The sequence below is a fragment of the Pseudochaenichthys georgianus genome, chromosome 16 (assembly GCF_902827115.2).
Source record: "Pseudochaenichthys georgianus chromosome 16, fPseGeo1.2, whole genome shotgun sequence".
NCBI classification, from domain to species: Eukaryota; Metazoa; Chordata; class Actinopteri; order Perciformes; family Channichthyidae; genus Pseudochaenichthys; species Pseudochaenichthys georgianus.
In genome coordinates this window covers 3,669,326-3,684,037 of record NC_047518.2, presented here as the reverse complement: position 1 = coordinate 3,684,037, position 14,712 = coordinate 3,669,326, and the positions used below count along the sequence as shown (strand labels likewise).

General features: G+C 41.3%; 1 protein-coding gene across 3 annotated transcripts in view; it reads right to left on the bottom strand.

Moving 5' to 3' along the window:
• The window catches only part of cep162 (centrosomal protein 162), a 48,720-nt gene that overhangs the window by 26,361 nt on the left and 7,647 nt on the right, over positions 1-14,712 (bottom strand). For all 3 annotated transcript variants that reach the window (XM_034102428.2, XM_034102430.2, XM_034102429.2), the window contains exons 4-11: positions 13,072-13,221; positions 9,173-9,350; positions 8,768-8,838; positions 8,621-8,691; positions 8,353-8,383; positions 7,913-7,981; positions 7,096-7,287; positions 6,348-6,429 (exon numbers count right to left, since the gene is read on the bottom strand). In XM_034102428.2, the coding sequence (XP_033958319.2) occupies positions 6,348-6,429; positions 7,096-7,287; positions 7,913-7,981; positions 8,353-8,383; positions 8,621-8,691; positions 8,768-8,838; positions 9,173-9,350; positions 13,072-13,221 (844 nt within the window). The remainder of the gene's footprint in view (positions 1-6,347; positions 6,430-7,095; positions 7,288-7,912; positions 7,982-8,352; positions 8,384-8,620; positions 8,692-8,767; positions 8,839-9,172; positions 9,351-13,071; positions 13,222-14,712) is intronic.

Below are 14,712 nucleotides of genomic sequence, written 5' to 3'. Positions count from 1 at the left end.
AGAAACACATGGAGGCCTCAAAAAGGTGGTTATGTCATAGTCATAGAATATGTCCAGTCATGTTTTGTTTTACACTAACTTGGGAAGGTGTGTCTTATGCCAGAGCCAATAGAATATGTTGGTTGGGTATAGAGGGGGTGTTTGTTGGTTTTTCTATCCGGTTTTTTGAGCATAAAAAGACTGGCTATTTTGGATTTCGTCAGGGAGAGAGGGGGAAACCCCTTCGGAGCTGGGTTAATAGCTCGCGGTAAGGTTCTCTCAAACTTGGTAAATATCTCTTGATTTTCTTCATTGAAAGCTGAGTGAATGTCTTGGTTGAAATGCTGAGTGAATTTATTGGATGAAATGCTGAGTGAATTTCTTTGAATGCGGAATCCATACATGGGTTTTATGCTGGTAGTTAATAGAACGATCCGGAATATATGATTTTATGCCGGAAGTTGCTATAACGACCGGAATCCATACATGGGTTTTATGCTGGTAGTTAATAGAACGATCCGGAATATATGATTTTACACATGTCTATCCTCTGACCAGAGCAACTGGAACACAGTGTCTGCTGAAATGGCGGAACATATAAGTATGTTTTTCCTAAAACTGAGAGAATAAGAATGGATAATGTAACTCACTTTAAAAATGAGAAAGTTTTGTCACCCTTGCAGGATAAAGGGATTCACACCTATCTGGTCGTTACCATAGAAGTATCAGGCGTTAGAGCAGCCACAGAGTGGAGTATAAAACTGTAAAACAAATTGGGACATTCCAATCAATTTGACAAGGCTGAATATATTCCTATATGTATGGAAAAGCTACCTAGGGCAAAGGTCAGGTCATATCTAACTATCACACCTTTCCGTTTAGGTTCAGAAATCGTGTATGGGTGACCAGAAAGGGGCGAAGTCCAGAGAAGGGTTAGCTTAAAACTAAATCAGAAGGTTTGGATACAGTGAAGTCAGTCTCTGGGAACGTAGTTTCACTCCAGAAGAGAGGACTCACCCGAGCCAACTGAGTTTAGAATCCAGATAGGAATATGACTGCGGCCTACCCAATCCACTGTTGATGCTATCAGTCTCACATCACATGACATGTTTTGCACACACCCGTGGCAGTTAATGTGCTTTCTTCCACAGGAGAGGATGGCTTTTTGTGGGATCTTCCCGCAAGAATTAGAATTTGTCTTGGTAAATTCGGTGCCAAGGGATATTTTATAGAGCAAAAGAGGGAATTTAAGTCTGAGTAACAAGTAATAGCTCAAATGCAAAGGATTTAGCAGTAGAACTGTTAGAATCATTAGTGAATTATGCAAAGAAAGATGGCAAGAGGAAACTCTGTCTATTAGCATATGGATCATTGGAGCTTGAATGGAGAATACCTCAGTATCAAAGAGGAAATGGGAAATAATCTTTGTATTATTTTTCTCATTGTTTTTTAATTTTACACTATTAGTTTTCTTTTCAGTTATTTTAATGTTATATGCCTACACCCTACAACAGTATTCATTTAAATTAGATTTTTTTTTTGAGCACATCTTCCTCCTTCTTTTTTGCTGGTTTTCACACAGCATGGAGGTGCAGGGCTGTCAGGTCGTTAAACTGATAAGAGTAAGTTATGGCCCAGTGCTTGAGAAAACCCTTGGGGAAGTTTTAAACTGAAAACAACTTTTTATGAATCAGAGAAATGATTTATACTTGATCTTAGCTATATTGTTGAGATTAATACCTCAGCAATCTACCAAGAGGATTTGAACCTCCCTAGCGGGAAACTTCAGTCACAGAGCCTCAAGTGAAGCCAAGTCCTGGACCCAGGAAACCTGTGCAGCATGGCTGAGTCACCTGTACCCCTGCCAGTGGAGGATGATGTTTCTTCCAGCTCTGAGGGACAGGCTGCATCTCTACCCGCTGAGCCACTCCGATCGCAGTGGATTTCCCAAAAAGGGACGACTACCTGATAACTGCATGGTCAGACATCAGACGCCAGGTAGCAGCAGCCCTACCTACCCCTGACACTGGTCCACTTCACTACGTGGGTCCACGTCAGCCACTGCAAGGTCGTAGTCACAGGCCAGGAGAGACGGTAGAAACAGACGACAACAAGTGACGTGCCAAGTCACCACCAGCACCACAATCACACTGCACACACAGGATGCCATGAGCGAGTGCCAGCTGTTTCATATGCTTCTGGTTCCTCGTTTGTGCTATCATTGTGTGGGGCCTCATTGACCTTGTCACAAAGTCATGAGCGATTATTGACGAGGTCTAAAAATCCACAACAACTGTCGACCGAGTTATCTGGCTTTCGTTTGGAGGTGTCATCCAGGGAGGAACCTCAACCCCTCCATGGTCAGGGTCAAGGATTTACATCAGATAGCAACATGGATTTAGGAGTCTACACTGGAACAACAGATACTGTAGGCCCCCCGCTCCTGCAAGTGTCAGGCCGAGTGGGGGTGCGTACAAATCTATGATCATCATGACTCTTTTTACTCGGGTGCCTGACCTGTGATGACGAGAACATTCCAGTGAGGTACTATGTTTTCGGCGTTCTCCACACCAGGTTCATCAAAAGGTCGTCCTGATTACACATGCTGAAGAACTTTTCATGATATTGATGCTTGAAGTTTTACGGATGTAATATGTATGTGTTTTTACGATTTTATCTGTTGCTGTTTGATAACTTTGCGTTTTAAAAAGAGGGTGTTGAGAACTTCATAGTATGAAGTAAATACTTAAAACGACAGTTAATTATAAATCATATATGATCAATCATATTCTTGTATGAACCCATAATGAGAATGCTTCTTGATGGTTTTTGAATATGTAGGTATGCTTACAATTTTAGTTGTTGCTGTTTGATAACTTTGCGTTTTCAAAAGAGGGTGTTGAGAGCTTCATAGTATGAAGTAAATACTTAAAACGAAAGTTAGTTATAATCAAATATAATCAATTATATTCTTGTATAACCCACAATGAAAATGCTTCATATTTTAGGTTTTTCTATATTTACAGCATAAACAAAACAAAGTGGTTTGTTAAGTTGAGTGTAAGGCCTATGATTTATGCCCTGCTCTCTGATAAGAGAGTAGGCAGGTTCTTTCCTCTCCTCTCACAGCAGGGAGGGGGGCTCCAGACTTAAGCAGAAACACATGGAGGCCTCAAAAAGGTGGTTATGTCATAGTCATAGAATATGTCCAGTCATGTTTTGTTTTACACAAACTTGGGAAGGTGTGTCTTATGCCAGAGCCAATAGAATATGTTGGTTGGGTATAGAGGAGGTGTTTGTGGGTTTTCTATCCGGTTTTTTGAGCATAAAAAGACTGGCTTTTTTGGATTTCGTCGGGGAGAGAGGGGGAAACCCCTCGTATACTCTCTCCCGGTAAGCTCTGTCCTTCGGAGCTGGGTTAATAGCTCGCGGTAAGGTTCTCTCAAACTTGGTAAATATCTCTTGATTTTCTTCATTGAAAGCTGAGTGAATGTCTTGGTTGAAATGCTGAGTGAATTTATTGGATGAAATGCTGAGTGAATTTCTTTGAATGCGGAATCCATACATGGGTTTTATGCTGGTAGTTAATAGAACGATCCGGAATATATGATTTTATGCCGGAAGTTGCTATAACGACCGGAATCCATACATGGGTTTTATGCTGGTAGTTAATAGAACGATCCGGAATATATGATTTTATGCCGGAAGTTGCTATAACGACCGGAATCCATACATGGGTTTTATGCTGGTAGTTAATAGAACGATCCGGAATATATGATTTTATGCCGGAAGTTGCTATAACGACCAGAATCCATACATGGGTTTTATGCTGGTAGTTAATAGAACGATCCGGAATATATGATTTTATGCCGGAAGTTGCTATAACGACCGGAATCCATACATGGGTTTTATGCTGGTAGTTAATAGAACGATCCGGAATATATGATTTTATGCCGGAAGTTGCTATAACGACCGGAATCCATACATGGGTTTTATGCTGGTAGTTAATAGAACGATCCGGAATATATGATTTTATGCCGGAAGTTGCTATAACGACCGGAATCCATACATGGGTTTTATGCTGGTAGTTAATAGAACGATCCGGAATATATGATTTTATGCCGGAAGTTGCTATAACGACCGGAATCCATACATGGGTTTTATGCTGGTAGTTAATAGAACGATCCGGAATATATGATTTTATGCCGGAAGTTGCTATAACGACCGGAATCCATACATGGGTTTTATGCTGGTAGTTAATAGAACGATCCGGAATATATGATTTTATGCCGGAAGTTGCTATAACGACCGGAATCCATACATGGACTTTTGAATGAATATGAATTAAGGTTTTAGATAAAAAATATATAACCCCATTTTGATATGTTTTGTATGATTATAATGTGTTAAAAGGTAAAGACTCTGTACTGGTTTGGACCTATTTTTTCTTCAAATAAACTGATCTCACCTTTTGGATTGGGACAATAAAAGGGAAAATCTGTGCTCTCCTCTCCTGCTTCAAAGGTAAGATTGCACCCTGCCACACACATGTTTAGGTAGGAACACACCCCATTTACTGATACCAAAATCCTTCGGGATCGCTTAAACAGATTAAAAAGAGTTGTCTGAATAGAAACAGCAGTTAATTGAACCTGGTTCTTCGGGGAGTTAATAGAGGTGAGATCTTGCTGACGTTTGGTGGATCTGAGCCAAGCAGTAAACTTACATAGACTCAGTAACTTCGGTCGGGTCAATTAGTGAGGTCAGAGTAATTTACCGGAATAAATTAATCGGGGCCTCACCTAGAACTCTAAACACCATGCAAGGCAAAACATGTTTGAAAATTCCTGTTGGAATAATATCAAGGCAGCAGGAGGAGGATTTCAGAAGTTGAATAATGTCCTCTAGGTTTTTATCATTAATCTGATGGAATTGTGTCATGGTGTTTGAATTGATATTAGGTGGAAATAGGGACAACACATTTGCTGTACCTGATGCAGAGGCACTGACTGCTTGTCCGATTTTCTGAATTTTGTCAGTGAAGAAGGCAAAATCATTGCACGACCTGGTGGATAGAAATTCAGAGGCTACTGACACTGGGGGGTTAGTTAGTCTGTCGACGGTAGCAAACAAAGCACGTGCGTTGTTTTTGTTTTTGGTAATGATGTCAGAGAAGAAAGACTGTCGTGCGTTTTTCAATTCCAAATTATAAAGGCCAAGTCTCTCTTTATAGATTTCAAAGTGAACCTGGAGATTTGTTTTTCGCCACCTGCATTCAGCTTTTCGACATTCTCTTTGTTCTGTTTTCACGGTCATGGCCTTTCTCCATGGAGATATGTTCTTGCCAGACACTTCCTTTACCTTAGTTGGAGCAATGGCATTTTTGAATTAAAATGATCTACTAGCTCATTTACTGAGATGTTGGCAGGGGCAAGTGTGGAAGAAAAATTCTGAGTAAACATTTCCCTAGTATTTTCAGTTAAATATCGCTTTGTGGTTACCTCTTTTTGAACATTTGTGTGAACAGAAATAGAGCTCTCAAAGAAAACACAGGAATGGTCAGAGAGCGCAACATCAGTCACCACAACCTTAGAGATATTCAGACCCTTTGAGATAATTAAGTCCAGAGTGTGCCCCTTATTGTGCGTGGGCTCCATCACATGCTGAGTCAGTCCATAGCTATCAAGAACACAAAACAGTTCTTTAGCCCCTCTGTCCTGGGGGTTGTCAACATGGATGTTAAAATCACCAACAATGACTAGACGGTCAAAGTCAATACACACTATAGACAGCAGTTCAGTAAAGTCATCACAAAGCTTGCACAGTATTTGGGTGGTCTATTGATATTTAGGAACAGAGCTCGAGAGGAGCATTTCAGCTGAAGGGCCACATATTCAAAAGAAGCAAAGTTCCCATAAGATGTCTTCCTGCATTGAAGGGAATCATTGAACAGAATAGCAACTCCACCCCCTTTCTTATGCATTCTTTCCTGACTCATAAAACTAAAGTTGGGAGGGGTTGATTCGATAAGAACAGCTGCACTGTTATTTTGTTCAATCCATGTTTCTGTTAAAAACATAAAATCGAGATTGTGCACAGTGATAAAATCATTGATTATTACAGTAGAGGGCGGAGCCTGTGTGAGATATAACTACTTAAATGCTATCTTATTTCTGGCTGTAGGATTAATCCCTGCACCACTCTATGCTAGATCTAGATCCTTATACATTTAAAATGTCCTCAAATATGTCAAAAAGTCTGATAAATGACTACATTAAGACCAACCAGGGAACAATCGAAAATACACAAAAACCAACCGCCTGATAATGTTTTGATTTTGGATAATTCAAAGTAAGATGAATCCTGACCTGACAGGCTGGAGGGTGAAGCCTCTGACATCATCCTGCTCCGGACGGATGGGTCTCATCAACTCCTCTGCTGTGGGGAGCTCTACAGCAAAAGTCAAATAATTATTCAACATACCTCAGTCCTGTCCTGCGCATACAGTATGTACCAGGGACTGATGCCTTAGGACTGCCTAACAGCATCACTGAAGGGTCAACCAGAGCAGGAAGGTGTGTGAGCTGACAGCTGGAAAGGACACCTAGTTGTACCTTTCAGAGATCAGACCCTTTTAAGGGGAAGTTTGAACTTTAATAGGGCTTTATGATGAACGTATAATCAGAGTGAGACCCATAGTGGATGGCAGTCAGCAGGCCCCCAGTTTGAAAAACACATACAGTTACTGTTCTGGGGCTAAGCAACATACTGGTGTGGACGAGGGCAGCAACAAAGAGGATTTAGCCTTGCATTGATAGCAGCATTCATTTATCATGCTCTATATACTTCGAACAAACTATTAGAGAACTGCAGGTCTGCTGCAACTCTCACTTCTTTTAAATCTAGGCTTCATTAAATCAAATAACTAGTCATATCTTACAAAATGCTTTTAATGTTTTGTTAAGCACTTTAAATTGCCTTGTGTTGAAATGTGCTAAATAAATACATTGGCCTTGCCTTGCTGTGAGACTTTTAATATAAGGAACATTTCTTTCAGCTTGGTGATGCAACATAACCCCAGGTAAAGCAGGGACTTATACAGATGATGTGTCTGACCTGACTCATTGGTATCAGCTGGCTGAAGAGACTGCTTGTGTTGAGGAAGGGGGGTGATGGTGATGCCCACCCTCCCTTCCAGAGAAGAATAATGGAGAGGATGGTCCTCTGAATCCTCCACAACCTGGATCTGCCTGTAGGCCTCATGGACAGCCTCCATCTCTGAGCCTCCACTCTGCACGTAGGCTCGCCCTGAACAGGAGGAGCATGGTGTGGGAAGGACTGGATGTCAGGAGTGGCTGTGTTGGAAATGTTTGGATGTGTGCTTCTGTCTTTTTAACTCTTGACATTTATTTTTAAGCCCCTACCCCCTTCCCTCAATAGGATTGGATTTTTGCTAAACCACCAGCGGACCTGGGGGGACAGAGCCATAGACGCCGCCCCCTCCCTCTGGAAGTCTCTACCAAAACACTACACTCATTTATCCATGTTCAAATAAAAACTCATCACTTTAAAAGTGCTTTTAATCTGTTTAATGTTGTGTAATATTGTAAGTGTGTTGTTTTTATGATGTTTTATTAACTTTACCCCGTTAAGACCCCCGTTAAGACACATTTACCCCGTTAAGGCCTTCGCCTAAATAAAAGCTTTCTTTGTACAGAAGACCGGCCTGAGAATTACTAAAACGTCTATATAATGATAATTGCTGTACGTTAAATGTGAACACTTTACATCTTTCTTTGATATCATACTCAACCAGGGGGTGAACTGGGACCTCTCCAAGTAGCAGTCCACGCTCCATATTCTGTTCGGGGACTTGAACCGGCGACCCTACGGCTCCCAGTCCAAGCCCCTACTGACTGTGTGTTTGAGTTACCTCTGTCCAGTGACCCTGCCGAGTCCTTTCTTCTGTCTTCTGTGTCATCCAGGGAATCATGCAGAGAAACTGAGACAGGAGCAAAGTTAGAGAGGGCCAACTTATTATTGTATTCTTCTGTTTGGTCAAACACTGACTGACACAATCCTGATCACCAAACGGATTCACTTGAACTGTGCTCAAAGGATCTAACACAGAGCTACATGACCATGATCACCTGTTTGGTTCATGCATGATGAATGTTGCCTGCACAGTATATTATGTGTGTTATTATTGTTGTATGAGTGCTATGTCATGCTTGTCTCAGGCATCTGACACTGAACAACTCAATTCCAAATGTTCGAGAACAACCACCCTGAACTCAGTGAAATGGGTGACTTCATAGAATAGAACAAATTATAGAAATATCATAGAAATATCATGTCTTTCTTTCCTCTTACCTTTGGCAAGAATTGAAGTCATCTTCGGTTTCTGAAACACAGATGATAGCATGATGTCAGAAGAAGAATATCTGATGGCAGTGTCGAACTGGATGCCAGACAAATTGAGCTAGTTGGTTTTTTGGAGGCAGAAAAGCAGCTCATGCCAACGTGAATCTATAGCAGTTTAACACATGGATTATGTTGTTTTTTTGTCCTTGGTGTCATGTCCAAGCCAGGATTTCAAGAGAGTCCTTATCAGGGACTCTCTTGAAATTATAATACAAACCTCCTCCAGCGGCTCTTTCTCCTTTTCCTCTTCCTCAAAATCCTCACTGTACTGTGGAGATCCTGTAAGGGCTGAGAGAAAACGCCTGATTGAGACAAACAGAACTACAAGAGATACAGGAAACAGAGAAAGGGTTTATTTCTCTACCTGGAGACTCGCTGCTGATCTCTGCGACTCTCCTCTGATCTTCCCTCTGCTTCCCCTCTGCATCAGCTTCCCTACAGCGACAATTTATATCCTTATAACATCACAACCGTGATCTTCAAGGGCCTTTTCATTGGAACGCGTTCTTGAAAACACATATAATAATAATAATAATAATAGATTTAATTTGTTAGCGCTTTTACAGGTGCTCAAAGACGCTTTACAGAAATAGTGAAGAGAAAATAAAATAAGGGAACAACAAATAAATATATAGTTAAAGTTAAATAATACAAAAACAATCACACATTAAAAGCCAGACTGAAGAGGTGAGTTTTTGTAAGTCTCATATTTCACATATCAAGACTTATTTCAGATGTCCACCACCGTTAGTGAAATAAATGTACATACCTGTGGTGAGGAGCGAGGGTAGAGCTTGTTGAGTCCAGCGCTCTGTTCAGCTTGGAGTAATCTATAGTGGATAAAGCCCCCGCCTCAATTTGGGCAAAGAACCTGGCCTTCTCCTGTTCTTCTTCTATGGTGTCCAAGCCAATAACTGTCATGTTCCCAGCTGGTACCATCAGTGAGTCTGCTCACACATATAAAGGGCACACGGAAAGCACAACCACTTTCAAATCACCTCTCAAAACATACAGTATCTCTTTGCACTGGCATATCCACCATGATCACTCATCATGACACATGCTCTGTTCTCATTGGTTATATACTGCCTTTGTCTCTGTTTTTTTGTGCGTTTTTGTATCTTGTACGGAGACCTTGAGAGCCTTGAAAGGCGCCTATATAAATAAAATGCATTATTACTATTACTACTACTACAACAGTCAGATAGCAAAACTGAAAGCAAAAAATAAAAGTGTATAAGATGAACTAGAACATTCAGAGAAATGTTGACTGTGACTGAAAGTTGGGTGCGCGTCCCGATGCTGACTAAGTATTGATAGCATTAGTTGTATTGTTAAGGTACAACAAAGAATATCCATTCATTTTAGCTAACTATTTTAACTGTTTATCTATTACGTTTTTTGATTCTTGCACCACATTCCTGCATCGTTTCTGAACATCTTTAGATTACCACTGGATTTAGATAACAACCGACAGGTGTGTTCAAAGATCAAAGCATTTCCACAGCACCACCCTGCCAGTGAACGAGAGACAGCCTGTCAGAGAATGTATTGACAATATTGTGCTGCATTATTGCTGAGTATTTAGGATACCAGATGAACACCTGATGACTCTCGTGTTAGCTATATTTCATTTAAATTAATCGTTTATTTGAAGAGGGACAATGCACATTGATGAACATTTTTAGCTTTCAGAATTTTAGCTTTTAGCTAATTTCCATCCGTAGTCCCTCACATACAACATTTAAGAACATGACATTTATATACATAGCAAAAATAAATACAGCACCCAGCACACTTCCGGTGTCTGACTCCATATGATATTGTCCTGATGCTGTAAGGGTGATGCCCAAGCCCCCAAGGAAGTGTGCCGGACTCTGAGGAAAATATTCGTTGTGGCGAAACGGCGGTACTACACTTCCGTATCAGTCGCTGGGCCCGGAAATACTTTTTCCCATTGACTAACATTGGGAAAGAGACGTCTGTAAATCGTTGGATAATTTTTTTAAACTACCCAGTATGAACATTTGTATAGCCCTTATTAAAAACACTCTGTCCTCAAGTTGTAAAATGCAGAGCCCCCGAGGGGACGTGGAGAAGGGAAAAAATGTATTTGAAAAAAATAAATAATAATAACGTTTTGTGAGATCTCGCAAAGCCTTTGCGAGATTAATTTACGTTGTATGTTACATTTGATAAGACAAATATAAAAGACTATCTTTTTATATCTGACATACAAAATACATATGTCATTAAAAAACAAAAATATAATAACAACAAATTGTTGTTAATAATAATAATTTAATTTCAATGCATTTTTAGATCGTTAATAACATCATTACAATGTCTAAAGAGACTCGCTGTGTATGAGACTCAATACTCGCTGGTTGTACTTTTGCAGGCATCCAACTAGCTAGGTGGCGATGTTGCAAAACAACTAGAGTCCTCGGAGTGCGGCCCCAGGACTGAGGTCCTGAAAATGCAGTCTCCGACGCTGCAGCTTCATACTATTGAAACAGAGGCCCGAGATTCAGAACAATCATGCACAGATAGATCACCGCCACTGCGCCCAAACTGCCCGCCGCCATCTTGTCCGGCCGCCATATGTGTCAGTCCGTTTCATTAAAGGAATGGTCCACTCATTAGATAATTAATCAAAACTTCAGTATTTAGTGAAACATTATGTTTAAACCATACCCTGAAGAAATCAGCGATATTCCCCGGTAAATAATGATTTTATAGCTCTTTTTTATCAAAACCTGTATATTCCGTCTGGCCGCCGCCATGTTTGCCATTTTCAGTAGTCACGTGATGGTCGTGACGTCATCCATGCGTTCACTTTGTCAACACACGGAAACATGGTGGAGTATTTGAGTTCGGACTCGTCAGCAGAGGAAGAAGTTTTGACCAATGTGAAGAGATTGGATGGGGGAATTCAGCCATACATCAGTATGACAATACGACACCCTCTGTCCTTAGTCCCTCACATCGTACAAGGAAAAACTTCCAGAGAAAACCCCCAGTTTAAAGGGAACATGGGAGAAACCTCAGGGAGAGCAGCAGAGGAGGGATCCCTCTCCCAGGACGGACAGACGTGCAATAGATGCCGTGTGTAAATTGAAGAGATAATACATTTGCAACATAGGTAGTCCAAATGTTTGGAAATGCATGTGTGTATAATGGGAAGATGATATAAGATACTATATGTATGCATGTAGTACCACCCTTGCTAGCGATTCCCTCTCTAGTTTAGCATACTCAGCTTCGTTGTCCCTGGCCATAGAATCACGATTTTATGGGGCCGGAAAAAACTGGGGGGAAATACACACTAGCCGGTACTACGCTATATGGAAAGGCCACCAAAAACTGTCCTGGCCTGGACGCTAAAGGACGTTAAAACGGGGCTAGCCGCTGCAATGGAATGCGCTATAACATACCTTATTCTTACTCCGAGCACTACTTCTGCTCCTCCGTCGCTTCACACTTGCAGAGGGCGATTTCTCAACTGGCCGAACTGGTGTCCTGGTCGGTGATGACACCAGAAAGACCGATGGTACTGCATCTCCATTAAGTAATGGTTGTTCCATAAATCCCATGTTATGTTTTATCATACTCATTTGAAATGTTCGCTGCATACATGAGCCTGTGAATCTTTCGGTTCGGGCCGGCCACATTTCGCTAGCCACTGCCTCTGAATGTACTTCCTACGCTTACCTTTTGGCAACAGATGGAACCGAGCATTCCGTGGATTGTTCCTATCAGAATTGTGGCAATATTTTGCGATACAGTGAGGCATATTTGAAGAGAGAAACTACAGTAAATAACATGGAGATCAACGTGTCCTCGAAAACCAAACGCATGGTTTACGTCACGTCCGGAAAATGGCGGCGCCCACAGTGTTGATGTTATTTCGGTATATAATCAGTTTAAAATCACTGATAATGTCATCGGATTAAAAAAAAAAAAAAAAGACTGGCAGAGACTGGTCTGTTTTATCGGATGATAATTATTTAAAAATGAGTGTCATGAGCATACCATTCCTTTAAATGAGCATATTGCAATAGTTGGAAAAAACTCTTCAGATGTTCCAGCTCCTCCCCCCTCTAGCCGTGATGTCACCCACTCTAAGTCTTAACCAGCTCTCTAATACACACCCATTAGAAAATGTGAAAGTGTGACATTTTCACAAAGCGTAAGCTGCGACTACGTGAGAACCGTACTAGCTATCAAAAAATATCCAATTAGTCTAATAAAGTCCATAGTCTCTTGTCATTTTTGTTCTACGTATGCGGAATCTGTATGGGGTCAAAGTGGGGTGTTTTTGAGCTCTGTTCAGATGGATTTGCCATTCCTTCCTATGGGGCAAATAATCGAAGTTTTCTGCCATTTGCGTGAAAACGGCTAGACAAATCTCTTATTAAAGACATAGCAACCCGATCCCGTGTTTTTTTGTGTTTCGTGTCAACGCTGCCGGACGAGTAGCATGACAACATTTGTGGCGGAAGAAGGAGAATAAGATGAGATAAGTATGTTGAATACTATACTGTGTTTGGCTTCACCACTCACACAGAATTAGACTTGTTAGGTATCTTGCCAAGAGACTCATCGACATTGTCCTGCGTGCTTTTAATCAAATGTATTTGTCCTCATAACCATCTCTGGACTCACCCTCTAGCTCAGCATTGGCACAGCTGATAAGGGCTGATTCAGGACTGACTTCCTTCGAACCAGCATCTCCTGGATCCTCCTCCTCCTCCTCCTCCTCTTCAACAGGCTTCCTCAGAGACTTCTGGAAAGGTTTCCCAAATGCCAGCAGTCCTAGAGAAACATGGCAATGCACAAGTGAACCTTGTTTTAGTCAATGGAGGTTATGCCACCTAGGTCAGATGACGTACTGCAGAGGTGCCCAGTACGTCGACCGCGGGCGACCGGTCGCCCGCGGGGGCAATGCTGGTAGACCGCGAGTCATTCATTAAAATAAAAAAAATCAAGCTCCGTTAAAATAGACAAAACAGGTTTTGATCCCTCCTCCCTTGTCCTCCCTGCCACTTAATTCAGGAGTTTACTTGATTGACAGAAAAAGCGACCTATCGCTTTCCAGTCTGTTAACCCAGAATGCAAAGCGATATAACATCAGTCAAGTGCCGGGTAGTGATGGGAATCCCGGCTCTTCTTGCTGAGCCGGATCATTTGGCTCGGCTCACCAAGAAGAGCCGGCTCTTTCGGCTCCCAAAGGGCTCTTCAGTTTACCACATATTATACCTTTTATAATTAAATCAAATGCCATGCCTCATTTCGCTCCATTTGCTCTTTCCAGCGCTGTTTTTGCAGGGTGCACATTGTGCAAGCAACGATGTTTTCAAATCTGTAATCAAAAAGCTCCTCAAAAACACTATCGAAGCAGTTCCTGCCGTTGTTACGTTAGTTCAAACAGTAACAACGGACTACATGTCAATTTAAATCAATAAAATCATTTTCTAAATCTATAAAAGCATTTCAATTAATATTGGGAGTCATGTCGTTACTTTGTTGAGAATGTGGCCATGTGTAATAAGCGGGATAATGTGCACATTGCAGATTGCATAATGTGCCTTCATGCCGATCTAGATCCCTCCGCAAACAAAACAAAAAAACGGCTCGTTCGCGGGCGAGAGCCGGCTCTGAGAGAGAGAGAGAGAGAGAGAGAGAGAGAGAGAGAGAGAGAGAGAGAGAGAGAGAGAGAGAGAGAGAGAGAGAGAGACATGCCTATATTGGACCTATGTATATTTCATTATAACTTTGAGAGACTGTTCATAGGACCCATTTGAGTCTGGTGTCTAAGTTGACTGTTCTACTCGTTTATTGTATTCCTTGTACTTATATTTGTGTTTTATGTTTCAGATGTCAGGACATGGAGAGTGGTTTCTTAGCCTGCTTGTTGTGTGTTTCTTAACAGAGAGAGAGAGAAATAGAGAGAGGTTAACATGCCATTTTAGTTTGATGTATTCATGTATTTGTTTCTGTTCAAGAACCCAAATAGCGTTGTTGTAGTTATCCCATGTATACATAACACGTGTTATTCAGCTCCTTGCAATTTGGGATTTTATTTTTGGTTGGTAGACCTCGGTGAGCTGGTCATTTCAAAAGTAGCCCACCGGCCCACAAAGTGTGGGCACCCCTGACGTACTGTAAACAATCTGAGATTCTGACGAATAACTGTAATCGATTATCTAAATGTTATATTTGTCATATTTATTCTACTACTTAGAGTGGTACAGGGATGAGTCCTAAAAACATACATTAGTTGTAGCCCTTTCAGGGTCCCTCTTA